This window comes from Heterodontus francisci, chromosome 24 (genome assembly GCF_036365525.1).
Source record: "Heterodontus francisci isolate sHetFra1 chromosome 24, sHetFra1.hap1, whole genome shotgun sequence".
NCBI classification, from domain to species: domain Eukaryota; kingdom Metazoa; phylum Chordata; class Chondrichthyes; order Heterodontiformes; family Heterodontidae; genus Heterodontus; species Heterodontus francisci.
The window spans coordinates 69,124,015-69,145,205 of record NC_090394.1 but is presented as its reverse complement, the minus strand read 5'-3'; the positions used below and the strand labels follow the sequence as shown (position 1 = coordinate 69,145,205).

General features: G+C 43.9%; 1 protein-coding gene across 2 annotated transcripts in view; it reads left to right on the top strand.

Moving 5' to 3' along the window:
* Nucleotides 1–21,191, top strand: part of slc5a10 (solute carrier family 5 member 10) — a 146,271-nt gene that overhangs the window by 122,607 nt on the left and 2,473 nt on the right. For both annotated transcript variants that reach the window (XM_068056510.1, XM_068056509.1), the window contains 5 exons: nt 558–665; nt 7,375–7,525; nt 12,448–12,616; nt 13,780–13,995; nt 17,989–18,094. In XM_068056510.1, coding sequence (XP_067912611.1) covers nt 558–665; nt 7,375–7,525; nt 12,448–12,616; nt 13,780–13,995; nt 17,989–18,094 — 750 coding nt within the window. The remainder of the gene's footprint in view (nt 1–557; nt 666–7,374; nt 7,526–12,447; nt 12,617–13,779; nt 13,996–17,988; nt 18,095–21,191) is intronic.

The window sequence follows — 21,191 nt, the reverse complement described above, 5'->3', positions numbered from 1 at the left end:
ATCTCTGGCAATCAGCACTCTCTTGGAATGTCAGCCTGGAGTTTTGTACTCAAGTCCCTGGAGTGAGGCCTGAACTCTCAACCTTCTGACTTAAATGCAAGGATGCCTTCCATTTTACCACAGCTGACACCTAATATGAAAGAGAATTTATTTATCCAGAATAAAGAGAAAAGAGCCTAGTTGCATAAGTAAGACAGCCTAGAGCTTGAAGTATAACTTTGTGACACTTACAGCTGACTGTTAACAGGCGTGGACTGGATTGACACTGTCATTTCTGAATCAGTAAAAGCAGACTGTTGGGTTGGATCTGATGTGGGAGGGAGATGAACGTGGACTGGATCGGGATCTGAATTCTGAGGTTACACTAGCTGGGCTAATTATGAGTGGTACAATATCAGATTATATTTTACGAAGGAAATATCACCACTGGAATTAGATTGGAAATACTTTCACGGAAGAAACACCTGTCTTATATAAACTTTAATGGTTCATCATTTTAAATATAATGAATGACCAGAACGCAAACAATAATATTATTTTCTCTTCTTCATGCTCAGATTCAGTCGCATGTGTCGATCCGGAAGAATGTATAAAAGTGTGTGGGACTGAAGTGGGATGTTCCAACATTGCGTTCCCCAAACTCGTGATTGAACTAATGCCTGATGGTAACTTTGTTTATAACTTTTTTTGCATCAAGTTTTTTTATCCTCAAAAAATTCGATGATTACAAACAAACACATCGCCACAGGAGAGCGGCCAATTGCTTAACAGTCAAAACAGTATAAACATGTAGAGAGTTCCTGACGAGATTGTGCCCTCTTTCCTACCCTGATCCTCTGAAAATTGTAAAAGCAACTACACAGGGAAATTAAGGAATGCTTTGTATTTCACTAATTCTGTTTGATAAAGTGAAGTATGTGAAATTGAGGTCATTTCCCAGGTAGCGCACAAGAAAAAAAATCAGTCATGGAGCATGTAGTGGGCATCTTTTATTCATTTCAAAAAGAAATTATGTTTTCATTACTCCAAAGACTTTACAGCCAATTAAATATTTTTGAAGTGTAGTCACTGTTATAACATAGGGATTTACAGCAGCCAATTTGCGCAAAGCAAGCTCCCATAAATAGCACTGAAATAAATTATCAAATTACTTGTTTTGGTCATGTTAGTTGAGTGATAAATGTTGACCAGGGCATCGGGGAGAACACCCTTCTGTACTTTATATGGCAGCCAATTGGCATACAGCAAGCTCCCACGAACAGCAATGCGATAACGACCAGATAACCTGTTAATGCAAGACTTTGCGATGTGACACTGCTGTCCCTGGATGATCAAATGGAGACTGACACAGTCAGTAGGAGCTTGAAGTGGAGAATGTTTTCCTGTAAATAATCGGGGGTGAATTAGGCAAGGTCAGCAGCTACAGAGTATAGTGAAGATGCCACCCATTACAGGTAAACCCAGTAAAACATGTCTGCAGTATGGCTGGCCGAACGTTTACAGAAACGTCATGGATTTTCTTTTAAATGGCCACTTTTACATGAGGTCCCATGGTATCCTTTACATCTACCTGAGAGGGCATGGCTCAGGCCCTTAATTGGCCTCGGGCAGGACTTATGCCCCTCTGAGGCAGGAAGTTCCGCCTACGACAGCTGCCAACCAATCAGCGGGTCTGCAGCTCCTCAGTCCCAGCAGCGCCACCGGGAGCAGTTGCCACTCCTGGGACTGCACCCAGCCAGGACTGGCAACATGGACAAGGCCCCCGAAGTGCGTGGGGCCTCGCCGGGGACCATCGGCTGGGTGCCCGATCAGGAGAGCCCCTCCACAGTCTGAAAGGAGGCCACAAGGTTTTATTGAGCTAATGAACTGCCCGCCTGCTGCTGGTAATATTCCAGTGGTGGTAGAAGGAGGCCCTTAAGTGGCAATTAATTGGCCTAGGTCAGGTGGGCTGTTTGTCACCTCCGCCGCCGCTGGTAAAATTGCAGCCTGGGCGGGAAGGTGACGGGAATGGTGCCTTCGCCTCCCACTCAACTTTATGACCTCTCCAGCCCGCTCCTGTGGGGGGCATAAAATTCTGGCCACTATATAAATTCAAGACCTTTTTTACGTGGCGCAGTATATTACCAGGCGAACGTGGGCCAAGGAGCTTTACAAATCTGCAGCACCAACCTTTTGGCACGATCAAAGATGGTGGCTGGAAGAACCCTAAATGACAAGTTAGGTCACTAGGTTCTTGGATGTTGTTCCAAAATTGCTACATTTTGTGAGATAAATTATTCAATGTCTTTATTTCCAGATTTTATAATTATCCTGTTGCAAAGTTAAAATTACAAAAAAAAAATCTGATTGACATATCCAGGAGCTTCTTATCTATTCTCAACTTGCACCTCTAACTAATGAGAAAGCTTGTCCGATATATGAAGGAACAACCAAGGACGTCTGTGTTAACAGTTAAAGGAGCAGATGAGAATTGTCATTATAAATTTGCATAATCATAAAACATAGCGTCAACTGATCTCAGCGTGCTAAAGCTCTACTCCTGGTTTATACTAACAGTCTTCAGAATAATGTTTACAGTTACACTTTCGTTACTCCATTCAGAAGGTTAGACAAGAAACCTGGGCCTAGAAATTGGAGCACACGCAAATCAGGGCGCAATCTCAGTGCTCGCATGAACCTGAAGAGGCCCCGTGAAAAACTGGTCTAAATTCCTTGGTTGTTTATTATACGGCAACAGTCAAAGCATCAGAAACAGCTCACCTGTCCCAGTGAGGGTCCGGATTAGTGTTGGTTGGGGTGAGGCAGAGGCAAACAGCAGGGGAAGGGCAAACAATGGCCAGCAGTGGTAGGTAAATTTTAAGTGGTACCAGTGGAACTGCTCATATTCCTCCTGGCTCTATAATAAGGTAAGATTTAAAAAAATAAACCTGCCCTTTCTTATCAGCCTGTTGCGGTCCCTTTAAGGTTGGCTGGTTTGTCTGCCAAGCTCCTGAGGAAACTGGTGCATTAGGCCCCCTACTTGCATATCTAAAGGGCTTAACCCCTGATTCAGGCAGCACCCTGAACACCTACACAGGAGCCACGACCAAAATGGCGGGTGGTGCACTTCCAGTGAGGCATCGGCATGCACATGCTGCCCACCATATTGGACTCCTAGGCCTAAAATGGGTGTGGCGTGATATAATTTCTCAGCATGAATTTAATCAAGCAAAGACTCTGCACTCTTCATGTGTTCCCATTCTTTCTCAGTACCTCTAAAAAATGAAACCATCCAACATGGAGGTGGTGGCATACTGGTAATGTCATTGGACTAGTAATCCTGAGCCCAGGCTAATGCTCCAGGGACATGGGTTCAAATCCCACCACAGCAGATGGTGAAATTTCAATTCAATTAATAAATCTGGAATTAAAAGCTAGTCTAGTGGTGACCATAAAACCATTGTTGATTGTTGTAAAATCCCATCTGGTTCACTAATGTCCTTTGGGGAAGGAAACCTGCTGTCCTTAACTGGTCTGGCCTACATGTGACTCCAGACCCACAGCAATGTGGTTGGCTCTTAAATGCCCTCTGAAATGGCCTAGCAAGCCACTCAGTACAAGTGCAATTAGGGATGGGCAATAACTGCTGGCCTAGCCAGCGACGCCCACATCCCACAAATGGATTTAAAAAAAACTTATCCCATCACGTTAATGCCAGTGTGCCTGCTGTACGTGGCGAGGACTGTAAACTCAAATGTGATGAAGAACAGAAAACACCCGAGACTTTACATGGGAGCAAAGTTAATGCTGTGTTGTGATCTGGAGTGCACTGCCAGGCAGCATGGTGGAAGCAGATTAAATAAAAACTTTCAAAATGGAATTGGATTTATACTTGAAGGGAAAAAATTGCAGGGCTTTGGGGAAAGGGCAGGGGAGTGGGATTAATTGGATAGCTGTACCAAAGAGCCAGCACAGGCTGAATGGGCCAAATGGCCTCCTTCTCTGCTGTAAGATTCTATGATTAACATATGAGATGGAGATTTCATAGAATTGTTCAAAATTATAAGGTGTCTTGATAGAGTAGATAGGGAGAAACTGTTTCCACTGGCAGGAGGGTCAGTATTCAGAAGACACAGATTCAAAATAATTGGCAAAAAATGTCAGGCTTGAAAGGAGGAGAATTCTTTTTACTCGGTGAGTTGTGATCTGGAATGCGCTGCCTGAAAGGGCGGCGGAGGCAGATTAAATCGTGACTTTGAAAAGAGAACTGGATCCCTCATTAAAAAAGGACACATTTGCAGGGCTACAGGGAAAGAGCAGGGGAAGAGTAGGGCTAATTGTTAGCTCCTTCAAAAAGCCGAATTGCCTCCTTCAGCGCAGCGTGATTCAGTGAAAAATAAACAAAAGCCAAATGCAAGGCAGCTGATGTCTATTCTGAAGGTAAGGGATGATGTCACCACCATGGCTTGTTGCTCCAAAAACCACACCCGTGACATGATGTTGTCATTTATTAACCCATTAACAGGACAGCATGTATCAGGGAGGGTCACGGCATCAGGCAGTGTTCAAAGTATTTACCTAGGCTCTCCACAGTCGCTTCATGGGTGAGGTGAAGCTGACTTGACAGGTTGATTTGCTTGGTGCCAGATTTCCTATAGGTGAATCCATAATTAGTTATGACTGCACCTCATTACCAAACATTCTCACCTGTTCCAATATTCGAGCAACAAAGAGGAAGCTACACCTGTAGCTGTATCATTATGATTACTCGTAAATCCTGTTTGTCAGATTTTCATGCTCTATCTGAAGGGGAAACGGAGTTTATTTTTCCCCCATTAAGCATAATCAGTCACTCTTGTAAGAGTTACCATCAGGAACTACCTGCACCTGAAGTGTTGGAACCTACAAGGTTATGGACCGGGTCCTGGAAGGTGGGATTAGAATGGGCAACTAGTTTTTCAGCTGGCACAGACACGATGGGCTGAATGGCCTTTTTCTGTGCCGTAACTTTTCTATGGTTCTTCTAAGTAACATAAGAATTAAGTCACATGATGCACCAGAAAGGGGTACAGAAGCATAGTGGTTATGTTACTGGACTAGTAATCCAGAAGCCTAGACTAATGATCCAGAATCATGAGTTCAAATCCCACCACAGAAGCTGCGGAATTTTAGTTTAGTTTAGTTTAGTTTAGAGATACAGCACTGAAACAGGCCCTTCGGCCTACCAAGTCTGTGCCGAACATCAACCACCCATTTATACTAATCCTACACTAATCCCATATTCCTACCACATCCCCACCTGTCCCTACATTTCCCTAACACCTAACTATACTAGTGACAATTTATAACGGCCAATTTACCTACCAACCTGCAAGTCTTTTGGCTTGTGGGAGGAAACCGGAGCACCCGGAGAAAACCCACGCAGACACAGGGAGAACTTGCAAACTCCACACAGGCAGTACCCAGAATTGAACCCGGGTCGCTGGAGCTGTGAGGCTGCGGTGCTAACCACTGCGCCACTGTGCCGCCCTAAAATAAATTAAATAAAACGGGAATAAAAATAACTAGCATCAGTAGTGATGGCCATTGTCGTAAAAAACCCATCTGGTTCACTAATGTCCTTCAGGAAGGAAATTTACAGTCCTCACTTGGTCTGGCCTACATGTAACTCCAGACACACAACAATGTGGTTGACTCTTAAATGCCCTCTGAAATGGCCTAGTAAGCCATTCAGTTGTATTCAAGTTGGCAGCTCACGACCTTCGCAAGGGCAATTAGGGATGGGCAATAAATGCTGGCATGCTAGTGGCGCGCTTCATCCCTGAATGAATAAAAAAAACTACCATATTAATGAAATGAAGTTGCCAGGTGGAAGTCAAGCAGCAAAGGGATCTGAGGGAAGGAGAAGATTACTAAAATGGTTTCACCAAAGTCTGAGTTGATATTCTGGACACACAGTGATGCAAATCCCTCTCAGCTGCCAGTGACAAAATTCCCATGGTCACAGTAGGGACAATAATGGTTAAATAAAGGACAGAATTGTCAACCTTCTCGGGTGCTTAAAGAGAACAATCTCTTCCTTTGATGTGCCTGGTTATAAACTTGTTGATGGTCGCAGTTTGTACATTGGTCAAATTAATGTTTGCAGTGTTATGGGGAAGAGCAGTGGTTAATATTTTTCAAAGAGCTGGCACAGTCATAAGAGGCCGATCGTCTCCCACTGTTCTGTATGATTCTATGATTACAAGTTCGAAATTGCTACCAGCTTGTACCAAACACACATACAGGATTGATGGGAGATATTTGTTTGGGCCAATGTGGACTTACATTCAAAGTAAGCTGGGAACCTATGTACAATTTGATATTTTCAGAATTCAATAATGAACTGGTAACAGTAGAAATATTTAAGTGATTAAAACTATTGACAGCTTGCATTATATACATTGTTTGAATTCTCTTCTCACGGAAGAACATTAGACATTGTGTGTGGGTAAAACTAGTCGTGCAATTAACCTGTTTCTGCTTAGTTCTAAAATGAGTTGAGGTGCATGAGTTGGTTACTGTAAATGCAAGCAAAATCAGTCTCTTTCATACTCTGTTGAAGTAATGAGTCATTTTTTTAACCACATTTTAACCCAGTACACCAAGCAAAATGAAACATTTGCTCATCTGTTCTTATACCCTGCCATAGCTTTTAATGCCTTTGATACCTCTAGACTTGACGAACCAACACACTCCAGGTTGGCCTCCCATCTTCCACCATTCACTAATGTAAGCTCACCCAAAACTCTGCTGCTGGTATCCTAACTCAAACCAATTCTTATTCATCTGTCACCTCTGTGCTTGCTGACCTACATTGGCTCCTGGTCTGGTAACACCTTGATTTTTTAAAATTATCATCCTTGGTTTCAAATCCCTCCATGGCCTTGCTCCTCCCTATCTCTGTAACCTCCTGCAGCCTCACAAATCTCTATGAACTTTGCAGTCCTCCAATTCTGGCTTCTTGCACATCCCCGATTTTTATCACTCCACCATTGGCAGCTGTGCCTTCAGCTGTCTAGGTCTTTAGCACTAGAATTCTCTCTAAACCTCTCTGCCTCTCTACCTCTCTCTTTACCTCTCTATCCTCCTTTCCGACATTCCTTAGAATCTACTTCTTTGGCCAAGCTTCTGCTCATCTGGCCTGTTAAACCCCCCATGTGGCTCGGTGTCAAATTCTATTTGATAATCACTCCTGTGAAGCTCCTTGGGGCATTTTACTACATTAAAGGGGTTATATAAATGCACGCTGCTGTTGTTGCTATACTTGCTATATTTAAATACAAGCCTGCCATTTTACAATAACAAACCAGCACTACTTAGTGCATTGCTCTTAATACTTCAAACTGATTCCAGGTTTACGTGGACTAATGATTGCAGTTATAATGGCTGCTCTCATGTCATCTCTGACGTCAATATTCAATAGCAGCAGTACATTGTTTACCATGGACATCTGGAGAAAGATCAGGAAGGATGCCAACGAACGGGAATTGCTGCTGGTTGGAAGGTAGGATTGACTATAAACCTCAAGTGGCGTTTGTACAAAATAAATTCTGGCCAGGGATAGCATTTTTCTCAACAGTACAAAGCGAATCATAGAAAGTTTACAACACAGAAAGAGGCCATTTTAAAAAATTCTTTCACAGGATGTGAGCGTCGCTGGCTAGACCAGCATTTATAGCCCATCCCTAATTGCCCTTGAGAAGGTGGTGATGAACCACCTTCTTGAACTGCTGCAGGCCTTGGGGTGTAGGTACACCCACTGTGCCGTTAGGAAGGGAGTTTCAGAATTTTGACCCAGTGACCGTGAAGGGGCGGCAATATATTTCCAAGTCAGGATGGTGTGTGGCTTAGAGAGGAACTTGCAGGTGGTAGTTTTTCCGTGCAGCTGCTGCCCTTGTCCTTCTAGGTGGTAGGGGTCGTGCGTTTGGAAGGTGCTGTTGAAGGAGTCTTGGTGAGTTGCTGCAGTGCATCTTGTAGATGGTACACACTGCTGCCACTGTGCATCGGTGGTGGAGGGAGTGAATGTTTAAGGTGGTGGATGGGGTGCCAATCAAGTGGACTGCTTTGTCCTGGATGGTATTAAGTTTCTTGAGTGTTGTTGGAGCTGCACCCATCCAGGCAAGTGGGGAGTATTCCATCACACTCCTGACTCGTGCCTTGTAGGCTTTGGGGAGACAGGAGCTGGGTTACTCACCACAGAATTCCCAGCCGTTGACCTGCTCTTGTAACCACAGCATTTATGTGACTGGTCCAGTTCAGTTTCTGGTCAATGATATCCCCCAGGATGTTGATCGTGGGGGATTTAGCGATAGTAATGCCATTGAATGTCAAGGGGAGATAGTTGGATTCTCTCTTATTGGAGATGGTCGTTGCCTGACACATATAACTTGCCACTTATCAGCTCAAGCCTGAATGTTGTCCAGGTGTTGCTGCATATGGGCACAGACTGCTTCAGTATCTAAGGACTCACAAATGGTGCTGAACATTGTGCAATCATCAGCGAACATCCCCACTTCTGACCTTATGATTGATGAATCAACTGAAGATGGTTGGGCTTAGGACACTACCTGAGGAACTCCTGCAGTGATGTCCTGGGACTGAGCTGATTGACCAGCAACAACCACAACCATCTTCCTTTGTTCTAGGTATGGTTTCAACCAGTGGAGAGTTTTTCCCCTGCTTCCTGCTAACTCCAGTTTTCCTCGGGCTTCTTGATACCACTTCTTGGCCCATCATGTCTGAGCTGGCCGAAAAGCAAAAGAAAACGAGCTGCCCAGCCGAGTCCCACTTATACTAACCATGTTGATGTTAACACAACTTAGTATTACTATTTCTGAAAGACTCCAGTATTTCAAGGGTATACTGAATTAACATGTGCTCCTGACATGGAGTTTCTCCTGTCGGGATGATGAAAGGAGGTAGAGAGAAAACAGGGAACTACAGGCCATTTAGCCTAACATCAGTCGTTGGGAAGATGCTGGAAACTATTATTAAAGAAGTCTTAATATTGCACTTGGAAAAACATAGTATGATTGGAACAAGTCAGCATGGTTTTACTAAAGGGAGATCCTGTTTGACAAATTTATTAGAGTTTTTGAGGATGTAACTAGTAGGGTAGATAAAGGGGAACCAGTAGATGTAGCATACCTGGATTTCTAAAAGACATTCGATAAGGTGGCACATAAACATTAATAGGCAAGATAAGGGCTCATGGTGTTGGGGGTAATATATTAGTGTGGATAGACAATTGGTTAACAGACAGGAAGCAAAGAGTGGGGCATTTTATTTATTGATACGGCACTAAAACAGGCCCTTCGGCCCACCGAGTCTGTGCCAACCATCAACCACCCATTTTTACTAATCCAACACTAATCCCATATTCTTACCACATCCCCACTTTCCCTATATTCCCCTACCACCTACCTATACTAGGGGCAATTTATAATGGCCAATTTACCTATCAACCTGCAAGTCTTTGGCTGTGGGAGGAAACCGGAGCAGCTGGCGAAAACCCACGCGGTCACAGGGTGAACTTGCAAACTCTGCACAGACAGTACCCAGAATTGAACCCGGGTCACTGGAGCTGTGAGGCTGCGGTGCTAACCACTGCGCCACTGTGCCGCCCAAAATTTAAAATTGGCAGGCAGTCAATAGTGGGGTGCCGCAAGGATCAGTACTGGGGCCTCAGCTATTTACATTCTGTATTAATGACTTGGATGAAGAGACAGAGAGTAATGTATTTATGTTTGCTGATGATACAAAGCTCGGTGGAAAGGTAAGCTGCAGGGAGGACCTATAGAGGCTGCAAAGAGATATAGACAGGTTAAGTGAGTGGGCAACAAGATGACAAATGGAGTATAATGTAGGGAAGTGTGAAGTTGTTCACTTTGGTCGCAAAAATAGAAAAGCAGAATATTTTTTAAAAGGTGTGAAACTGGTAAGTGTTAATGTTCAGAGAGACTTGGGGGTACTTGTACAAGGAACACACAAAGTTAACATGCAGGTGCAGCAGGCGTTTAGGAAGGCAAATGGCATGTTGGCCTTTATGGCAAGGGGTTTGGAGTACAGGAATAAAGAAGTCTTACTAAAATTGTAGAGGGCTTTGGTGAGACTGTACCTGGAATACTGTGTGCAGTTTTGGTCTCCACATTTAAGAAAGGATATACTTGCACTGGAGGCAGAGCAGTGAAGATTTACTAAATTGGTCCCTGGGATGACGGGGTTATCCTATGATGAGAGGCTGAGTAAATTGGGCCTATATTCTCTGGAGTTTAGAAGAATGAGAGGCGATCTAATTGAGACATACAAGATTCTGAAAGGACTTGATAGGGTAGAAGGTGAGAGATTGTTTCCGCTGGTCGGGGAATCTAGAACACGGGGAAAAGGGGCCGATCATTCAGGACTGAGATGAGGAGAAATTACTACACTCAAAGGGTTGTGAATCTTTGGAATTCTCTACTCCAGAGGGTTGTGGATGCTCCATCATTGAATACATTTAAGGCAGGGATAGATAGATTTTTGGTCTCGCAAGGAATCAAGGGATATGGGGAATCGGCAGGAAAGTGGAATTAAAGCCCAAGCTCAGCCATGATCGTATTGAATGGCGGAACAGGCTCAATGGGCCATATGGTCTAATTCTGCTCCTATTTCTTGTATTCTTGTGCTGGGATTTCAGGCTCCGTGGATCCCACAGCACATTCCATGCAATAGACCAAGTGTCCATCCCACTAATTTATGCGGAATTGTTGGAGTGTGAAATGCTTTGCAGTAGCAGGTAGTTGACATAGAGACTATAATATCTCTTAAGTGAATAAATATTCAAAGCAGAGGAAGATAAAGGACCATGGGGAGAGAGCAGGGGATGAAATCAGCTTCAGATCGCTCAAACAGAGAACTGGCACAGACATTCTGATAGACTTCCTTATATGCTGAAGCTTGTCTCCTTCTATAATTTTAATACTGTCTCTCCTTTGCTTGCGAGAAACCTGTTGCTCCATGGTGTTGCTCTTTGCATGCAACTTTGTCCATGTCATAGGGGTTGAGAATATCCCTTGTGATCAAGCCCAAACCCACAGAGTTTTTCTATACTGGCTCCTCCTTTCCCCCCCTATAGATGGTTACCCGCTTCCTCCTCTTTGTTTCACTATGGGTGGAATTTTACCAGCAAGAGTGCAGTTCTGACGTCGGAATGAAATGTGTGTCCCGAGCCTGTGTTGGCGGGCAGCGGGACCACAGAGGCTATTTTACCGGCGACGGCCAGTTAAGAGGCTGCCGCCGGGAATGCTGTCCAATCAAGGACGTCAGTCGGCCTGTCTGAGTTGCTGGTCCAATCAGAGGGCTGACTACTCTGCAGCCACGGCAGCAGCACTGATAGCGGTCACCTGACACATCTCCTTTCGTTGCTCGGTGTCATATTTTGTTTTATAATGCTCCTGTGAAGCACCTAGGTGCATTCTATTAAGTTAAAGGTGCTATATAAAGGTAAGTTGTTGTTGTTTTTGATATCTCACATCAGACATGCTCTACATATCACTGTCCCAGCTTAAATCAACGGCCATTCTATCCACAAGAGTAGGAATAGGCTGGAGGTGAGGCAGTTTTTCCTTTCCCAGAGGGTTGTGAGCCTCTGAAATTCATTTCTGGCTAGTTCAGTGTATGCTGACTCTCTGCTTTCAAGAGTCCTTGGCCAGGGGCATCGCATCATATAAAAGTAAAGTGAATTAACAGCTAATGTATGCCTGGTCTATTTGAACTGGCTCCAATTATCTGAGGAGGCCAGAAAGGAATTTTCCAAATTTTTGCCCCCTTCAATGAGCCTGTTTTTCCTTCTGGCCTTGCCCGGGAAATTGCATGGCTGGCTAAGGGAGGAGGGGTGGACCTAAGTGGGAGAAAGAGTAGGAAGTGTTCATGACATTGTAGGCATCCTGAATGTGGAGCAGGCCCCGTGGGCCAACTACTCTTTTCCTGCCTGTCAATTTTAATTGTTCATATTCATGCAAACTAACAGTGGCATTCATTTTCTCATTTCTCTGTTCTTGTAGATTCAGGCGCACACCATCTCTGTGCTGGACTCTCGCTCAGGCCAATTCCCTTTTACTATTCCAGGCTTCTCATCATTCCTTTAATAATATAAAGATGTTCTCTGGTAATTAGACTCTGCTGTGCTCCTTAATCTCTCAGTTGCCGTAGTGCTCACACCCTGCCTTTGAGATGAGCCAATGCAGCAGAGAATGAGCACTGGACCTGACTAGTTAGTACCACACTGTGTGGATTGGAATCTTAATGAAACTGTGTCAGTGTAACATTCTTTTGAACTCAATTTGCATTAATACTATCCTTCACCTTGAAAAAAAAGTGATGATAATGGAAAAATGGCTATCAACTGTTCAGATAAAGTCTCACACATTTCCTGTTCTTTCTGTTTAGGATTGTGACCGTGATATTGGTCGCAGTGAGTTTGGTCTGGATCCCAATATTACAGACGGCTAACAGCGGGCAACTGTTCAATTACATTCAGTCGGTGACCAGCTATTTAGCTCCTCCTGTGACCGCTGTGTTTGTGCTTGCTGTTTTTTGGAAAAGAACTAATGAACCTGTGAGTAATTTGAGGCTGTGCCTTCATCTGCCTAGACCCTAAACTCCAGAAGTCCCTCCCTATGCTTCTCCACCCCTTTACCTCTCTCTCATCCCCTTTAAGACACTTTTTAAAACCTACTTCTAGGACCAAGCTTTTGGTCACCTGTCCTAATATCTTCCACTATAAAAACAGAAAATGCTGTCATACTTTGTTTTATAATGCTCCTGTAATGCGCCTTGGAACATTTTATTACATTCAAGCCACTATATAAATATAGGTTGTTGTTGTTGAAATATAGTAGGTCTGGCAACATGTGTGGAGAGAGAAACAGGTCAATGACCTTTTGTCAGAACTCTTATTTCAGATTTCCAGCACCTGCTGTATTTTGCTTCTGCTCTAATATATCCTTACGTGATCCGGTGTCAAATTTTGCTCCTGTGAGGTGACATGGGACATTTTGCTTTGTTAAAGGTGCTATATAAATGCAAGTTTTTTTTTAAATCTAAAGTAAAATGTTCGGATGTAGCTGATTACTTTGTGGTCTTACACTGGAAGTGGTAACCTTTAGCAGAAAACCTTTATCTCCCTCTCCATCATTTCTCATCAACTCGACATTCAGAGAATCATACAGCACAGAAGGAGGCCATTCAGCCCATCAATCCTGTGTCGACTCTGAGTCAGAAGGTTCATGTTTCGCTCCAGACATTTGAGCATATAATCCAGGCTGACACTCTACAGCGGCAGTGTCGGTGGTGCTATCTTTCAGACGAAGGCCCTGTCGGCCCTCTCAAGTGGATGTGGAAGATCCCATGGCACTATTTCGAAAATAATCAGGGGAGTTCGCTCTGATGTCCTGGCCAATATTTATCCCTCAATCACACATCACTAAAAAAAAAAATTATCTGGTCATTATCTCATTGCTCCCTCAGTACGTCACAGATGCATCTGTATTATGTGTTAAAGCCTCTGGAGTGGGACTTGAACCCCCTTCCTTCTGAGTCCGAGGTGAAAGCGCTACCTCTGAGCCAAAAAAAAACAACTGACTTTATGGTTTATGGATCTGACCATTGTCCCAATGTGTTATCAGGATGGAAACCAGTGCATAACCCAAATAGTGTGTGATCACTTTTTGATCTATGAATGTCAATGAGACTCAGTAAATAATGGCTGCTTATTTCCAGGGTGCATTCTGGGGGCTAATGGTTGGATTAGTGGTGGGTCTGGCGAGGATGATCATGGAATTTGTGTACCCCTCACCACGATGTGGGGTGTATGATCCAAGACCGTCAATACTGAAGAAGGTTCACTACCTCCACTTTGCAGTCATACTGTGCGTCCTGACAGCTCTCATCGTCGTGGCAATCAGCCTGCTGACAAAGCCTCCAAATGAAAGTCAGGTATGTTACAGCTTACACTATTGCAACTCTTCCCCCTTTTTTGGCGTGTGAAGGTGGGAGCTTTTTTCCTCCACATTTCATCAGTTCTGAAAAGACAGTTGTTACCCAAGTTAGCCCCTGCCTCATTCTGTTAAAGACACGTTGGGGTAGATTTTGAACTGGGGTGCTGTTAAAGAAACCCAGTGATTTTCCAGGGGAGTGAGAATTGGGCAGTTTCTATAAGAGGTGGCTGATCCATAATACCCGAGTACAAATTTAAAAATCTATCCCTTTATTAACAGTTCTGTCTTTATGCTATCAACAAGTTGAATGAAGGTGTAATACAGGTTTATATAGGATAATGTCATATATTGCCCTTATACGGAGGTATTATAAGGTATTGTTATACATTCTTTGGGCTGAATTTTATGCCCCCCCCCAAAGAGCGGGAAGGGGGCTGGGGGGGCCATAAAATGGAGCAGGAGGCTTAGGGGGGCCCTTCCCGACCCGCTCCCGCCTCCGTCGCCACTTAGGCAGGGCAGTGACAAAAGCAGGCGGCTCTCGGATGGCCTGGGGGGACCTCATGATCAGGCACCCTGTGCCTGATGGAGGGCTGTCCCCGATGCCCCAACCACCCCCAACACACTTCCCCTGCCCCCCCGTTCCCCCAATCAACCACCCATGCCTTGCTGGGACCCGACCGATTGCGCCCGGCGAGGCCCCAAAAAATTACAGGTACTCCAGGGTTCCCCGACATCTTCTGTCTTCGATAATAAACCATGACCCCACCACCGAACATCAAGCTACTGTCCACAGGACTGTCATTGACCTCATCTCCTCTGGAGATCTTTCCTCTACAGCTTCCAACCTCATAGTCCCACAACTCCAGACAGCCCGCTTTTACCTCCTTCCCAAAATCCACAAACAGGACTGTCCCGGCAGACCCATCGTGTCAGCCTGCTCCTGCCCCACTGAACTTATTTCTTCCTATCTTGACTCTATCTTTTCTCCGCTGGTCCAGTCTTTTCCCACCTACATCCGTGACTCATCTGACGCCCTACATCATTTACCAATTAGGCACACTACAACCTGCCAGACTGAACATTGAGTTCAATCATTTCAGAGCATGACGGGCCCCCCATTTTACTTTTATTTTTACTTATTTTTTTCTTTTTCCTCTTTTTTAAAATATATTTTTTGTGTTTATTTTATCTTATTTCATCTTAGTTTGTTCAGTTTGCTTACCCACTGTTTTTTTTTCATGTTTGTACTTGCGGCTGTTCAGTTTTCAGTCCGTTAACACCCTATCTGTACTAATGCTTTGTCTTTCAACACACCATTAACATATTGTTTGCCTTTGCTCCGTGACCTTCCAGTTAGCTTTTCTGTGACCTTGTCCTATCTACACCTTCTCCTTGTTATCTCTTGCCCCACCCCCACTTTACTTACTTATAACCTTTTACATTTCTAATATTTTCCAGTTCCGAAGAAGGGTCACTGACCTGAAACATTAACTCTGCTTCTCTCTCCACAGATGCTGCCAGACCTGCTGAGTATTTCCAGCCTTTCTTGTTTTTATTTCAGATTTCCAGCATCCGCAGTATTTTGCTTTTATTCTTGTCTTCAGCTGGGTTGCAGTCCCAGCAGTGGCCACTGCTGCCGGTGGCGCTGCTGAGGCTAAGAGCTGGCAGCCCGTTGATTGGCCAACAGCTCCATTAGGCGGGACCTCCCGCCTCAGACCAATTAAAGTCTGAGGACTGCAAAATACGGTCCAGATCCCCAGGCCAGGCGGAGGCGGGTTCACCACCGACTTCTCAGTCAGTGGACAGCTCCCGTCTGCCGAGGGTAAAATTCAGCACTTTACCTTCAATGCATGTTTGAGGACTAGGAAACACTGCAATGTCTACTCTTTATTCAATCATGTCAATGAAATCATGAAACACAAACCCCTACAACCAGTGTATATGAGATATAGGTTCCATTAACTCACATACCAAGGACTCCTTCAGGAGATTACAAGCTTGTCATCTTGACTGCTTACCATAGCCACAGCAAGGCCAGGTAAAAATTCCCCAGGCGTTCCAAGTGTTTTTGTATGTTTTATAGTTTTAGTTATGTTGGAAAAACATGGGTACCCTAAGTCATCACATTTTGTGTAAATGCTGTTTCCAAATAAGCTTCCTTTGTGCATGCCTTTGATGGTTTAGATTGTTCACTACGCTGTGGACATTCCACCCATGAGTGCCCATTAGTTCACTGTAGCATTGACGTCTTATCAGTTCCTAGTATGTTCATAAATACTTATACCAAATTATTCCCTACAGTCTTTCAGCTGATTTACTATTGATCACTTCACAAGGACAGTTAATGAGGAAGTCTCCTATATTCCAAGCCTGACCTTGTATAGCCATTGGAACCACTGCAAAATTAATCTTTAACATGTCGATATATGTTTTAAAAGCTCACTATGCCTAGTCCACCTGACATGCCAGTACTTGCATAAGAATATTCCTTACTCAGAGTATGATGTACCTAACATGATTCATGAACTTATAACTTTCAACACTCCATTGCTACTGTGTTTAAAACCAGTGTTGAATATGTGGAAAGTGGTGTGAATGAGTATAAATATCCTGGATTGCCCTGGAGTCTCCAGGAATTAAAGATTAATTAACCTGGGCACTGCTGCAAGCAGACCAAAAGAAAAAAAAAATCATGGGTGCTTTTCAAAATGGTGTTTTGTTTATTGAACACTTTTGTTTATTAGTTATTTAAAAAAAAATTGGCGATGAGGAAGAAAGGCTGATTGGGCGGGGTTGTTAGAAACAGGAGATCACGTGATAAAAACACCAGGAATATGGCCAACCAGAGTTGACAACCCTACACCCAGCCCAATCTATTGTGGCTAATGATTTAACATGGGGGATTCAGCCTGCCTAGAGAAGTGGAGGAGATTGGGTCAATTCTCCAGGGAACTGGACTTGAAGCAATTACATTAGCAGCAACATTATAAAAAATGTTAGGATAGGCTAGGCCCACCGTTTGTTCGAGACAAAGAAATAATGTTTCATAATATTCTCACTGAAAGTTACATTCCTTTCAACAGCAACAAGATTTATCATATTGGAGAATGCAAGCTTAAGAATTGAGAGATTGCTGAGGTCTTGCAGCATGTTGTAATATTTAGGTTTGGTTTTAATCACACCTGATCAAACTCAGATTGTGAAAGGAACATAGCATCGGAGCAGGAGTAGGCCATTCAACCCATTGAGCCTGCCCCGCCATTCAATAAGATCATTGCTGATCATCCACTTCAATGCCTTTTTCCCACACTATCCTCATATCCCTTTACGTCATTGGTATTTAGAAATCTGTCAATCACTGCTTTAAACAGACTCAATGACGGAGCTTCCACAGCCCTCTGGGGTAGAGAATTCCAAAGATTCACAACCCTCTGAGTAAAGAAATTTCTCCTCATCTCTGTCCTAAGTGGCTTCCCCCTTATCTTGAAATTGTGTCCCCTGGTTCTAGACTCCCCAACCAGGGGAAACATCTTAGCTGCATTTACCCTGTCTATCCCTTTAAGTATTTTGTAGGTTTCGATGAGATCACCTCTCATTCTTCAAAACTCTAGAGAATACAGGCCCAGTTTCCACCCATGCTAACACGTGCAAGTGTGTTATGTATATAAAACTAGCATAATAGTAATAAAAATATATTGCAAGTAATAACCCCTTGTTCCCTAGGGTGTAATTCTCCCTTTGGGTATGTTTTACAGAAAGAAACTTTTCATTGTGCATCATAGGCTTGCTCTGCCAATTCAAGCACCTGCTATAAATCTATTACACACTAGAAACCAATATTGTTTGGACCAAAATGTTCCAATTAAGTTTAATTAAATATAGTGGGTATGAGGTATTTTATTTGTTTTAATAACTCTCTCATGTTTGAAGAAAGAATCATTTCAGATCTGAAGAACGTTACCATCACTAAATGTTCACACTTGCTCCTCAGCTGAAGAATGTTACTTGGTGGACACTTTCACGAGAGAGAAGGCAGCCTGATTTGTCCCTGCAAAAGACATCTCCTGAGAGGCGTTCCTGGGACAGCAGAAAAGAGGGTAGGAACTTTTCAGCCTTTCAGTGTTTTATAGGTCTGACAGCACATAACTTGTTCAGTGAGATATGGAAAGGACCCGCATCCCCACACCTCCTCCACCCCCTCCCCAATGGCCTGGTGGGTAGCTACACCACTTGAAACGACCCTGAGCCATAAAGAACAGAAAACTCCCAGGTTCAAGTCCTAGTCTCTGCTGGTTTAGTGTCTGGGAGAGGAGGGGCCAGGTAAATCAACTAGTGTTCCTACTCTTGATTGCTGTTCAATGGCCTCTGCTGGAAAATCTGTGTGTCAGGTGAGGTGTCAGTTGCAGTGCCGTTCCTTCACTGTCGCTGAGTTAAAATCCTGGAACTCCCTCCCTAACAGCACTGTGGGTATACCTACACCATATGGAAAGCAAAAGACTTGCATTTATATAGTGCCTTTCATGATTACCAGACATCTCAAAGTGCTTTATACCCAATGAAGTACTTTTGAAGTGTAGTCACTGTTGTAACGTAGAAGTTCAAGAAGGCGGCTCACCACCACTTTCTTGAGAGCAATTAGGGATGGACAATAAATGCTGGACTTGCCATCGACGCTCATATCACATGAACAAATAAAAAACATTTTCAGATGCAGTGTCCCTCAAGGTTGAATGACTCAAAACTAATGACATGATGAATGACTGCCACCACCCATGGAATTGTTTTAGTATTATTTAGTTTTAGAGATACAGCACTGAAACAGGCCCTTCGGCCCACCGAGTCTGTGCCGACCATCAACCACCCATTTATACTAATCCTACACTAATCCCATATTTCTACCAAACATCCCCACCTGTCCCTATATTTCCCTACCACCTACCTATACTAGTGGCAATTTATAATGGCCAATTTACCTACCAACCTGCAAGTCTTTTGGCTTGTGGGAGGAAACCGGAGCACCCGGAGAAAACCCACGCAGACACAGGGAAAACTTGCAAACTCCACACAGGCAGTACCCAGAATTGAACCCGGGTTGCTGGAGCTGTGAGGCTGCAGTGCTAACCACTGCGCCACCGTGCCGCAGTGTATCTCAATAGAAATCATTATTCCCTTCAGGAGAGGAGGGAGGAACTTAAGAGTACTGTGCAGAAGAGGGAAGCAAGATTTACATCTCTGTGCATTATTGTTATATTTATTTCAGACATCTAGGCCCGAAACTCTGGACTTCCCTCCCTACACCTCTATGCCTCTCTACCTCTCTCCCCTCCTTTTGGGTGCTCCTTAAAACCTACCTTTTTGACCAAGCTTTTGCCTTACTACCTGCTTTTGTGGCTCAGTGTCAAATTCTGTTTGATAATGCTCCTGTAAAGCGCATTGGGACATTTTATTACATTTAAAGGCATTAAAAGAAATGCAAATTTTTGTTGAGTTGAGGGCCTATAAGACATCAGTGGGCGTTATGAAAATCAGTAAGAACCAGTAATGCAATGGAAAAGTTCACCAACATGGTGCAATCTTCTAGTGATTCAATAGTTTGAATTTTAACAGTATCCTGGAGTGTGTTGTAACATGTATATGGTTTTCTGTGGCTAATCATAGTGCAGCCAGAGATCTTGCCTGTAATGGCGTTAACAAGAAAAATAATTAGCTGGTAAAACCCAATGCAGTCCAGGCTCACCACTGGGCAACAGTTTAACTCCCTGTACCACTCATGTTACTGTCAAAATAAACACCAATTGATGTGGGGCATGTTAGGCATTTGTTGAGTGCTTTCCTAATTTTGATAATGACTGTATCGACTGAAACAGTTGTGAAAATCACAAGATGGTGGAGACTCCCAGCCAATTTCTCGACCAATGGGAGATACACTGGGGAGGAAAATCTGCTCCTCATTGAGCTAGTCCATTCAGGAGTGAAATCAACAGGCACTCATTCACACAAAGAGTGGTCGAAATTTGGAATTGTCGCCCCCAAAAAGCAGTGGATACAGGAGAACAATTGGGGCTTTTAGCACTGAAATCAGCAGTTTTTCTTTTATTCGTTCATGGGATATGGGCATCACTGGCTAGACCAGCAACTATTACCCATCCCTAATTGCCCTTGAGAAAGTGGTGGTGAGTCACCTTTTGTTAGGTAAGAGAATCAAAAGATATGGAACAAAGGTGCTTAGATGGAGCTGAGATCCAAATCAGCCATGATCTAATTGAATGGTGGAGCAGGCTTGAGGTGTTGAATGGCCTCCTCCTGTTCCTGATAGGTTCCTTTGGGCAACAGTGACACTTCGAGGAACAAGTGGGACAGTCACCGTTGGCGCTCATGAACTTTCCACAGTAACGTTGTTGGGGCTCAGTTGAATAGAGTCAGGCGGATTGTTTTGCTGATGAGGCTGGGATCAGCCTTGATCATGTATTCGAGTGCAACCAATGATGATCTACAGCCGTGCAGTTGAACTTCAATTGGATGGTTGCCAATGTGCATATTGGAGGGTATATACCAAAATGGCACGCTCTCAGGAGCCATCTCTCTGCATTACTGTCATTGTCGTTGAGCTGGTAAACATGTTCCCATGAGGCTCTGAGGGTTTCTGTGCTGTCTGCCCTCCCGTTCGGTCCTCTTTCTTCCGAGGCTAAACTCAAATAAACATTGAAAATGTCGCTCATTTGTAAATCGTTCAAAATACAGTTCAAAGTCAGGATAAACAACAAGTGAAGTATTTGGGTGGAATTCAGCAGAGGCCAGTGCCAGTAGAACCAATAATGCATCAAATAGGTTTGAAAGCCACAACAGCAAATGAACTAAACACTGCCAACGAGCATTTAACTGGCTGTTGCTAAGCTTGAGTTTTGAAACTTTGCTCCAAGTTCCAACTGCTGTCGGAGGAGTGTGGCTGAGAGTGGTTCTACAGGGCACAAAGCCTTAAAGGTTCACAGAGTCTTCATTGGCGGAATGCTGGCCTCAAGACACAGGAAGGAGTACCTGTTTAGACTTGAGGTGCCCATTGAATAGAACTGCTCAGGTACAGCAGAAGGAGGTGGTTATAGCAGTAAGTGACACCTCGATCATGCTCCTATCTGGTAATGAAGTGCCACAAGCAGTTTAATGACCTCACTAGGGGCTGTCAAGGTAAGTGGAGGC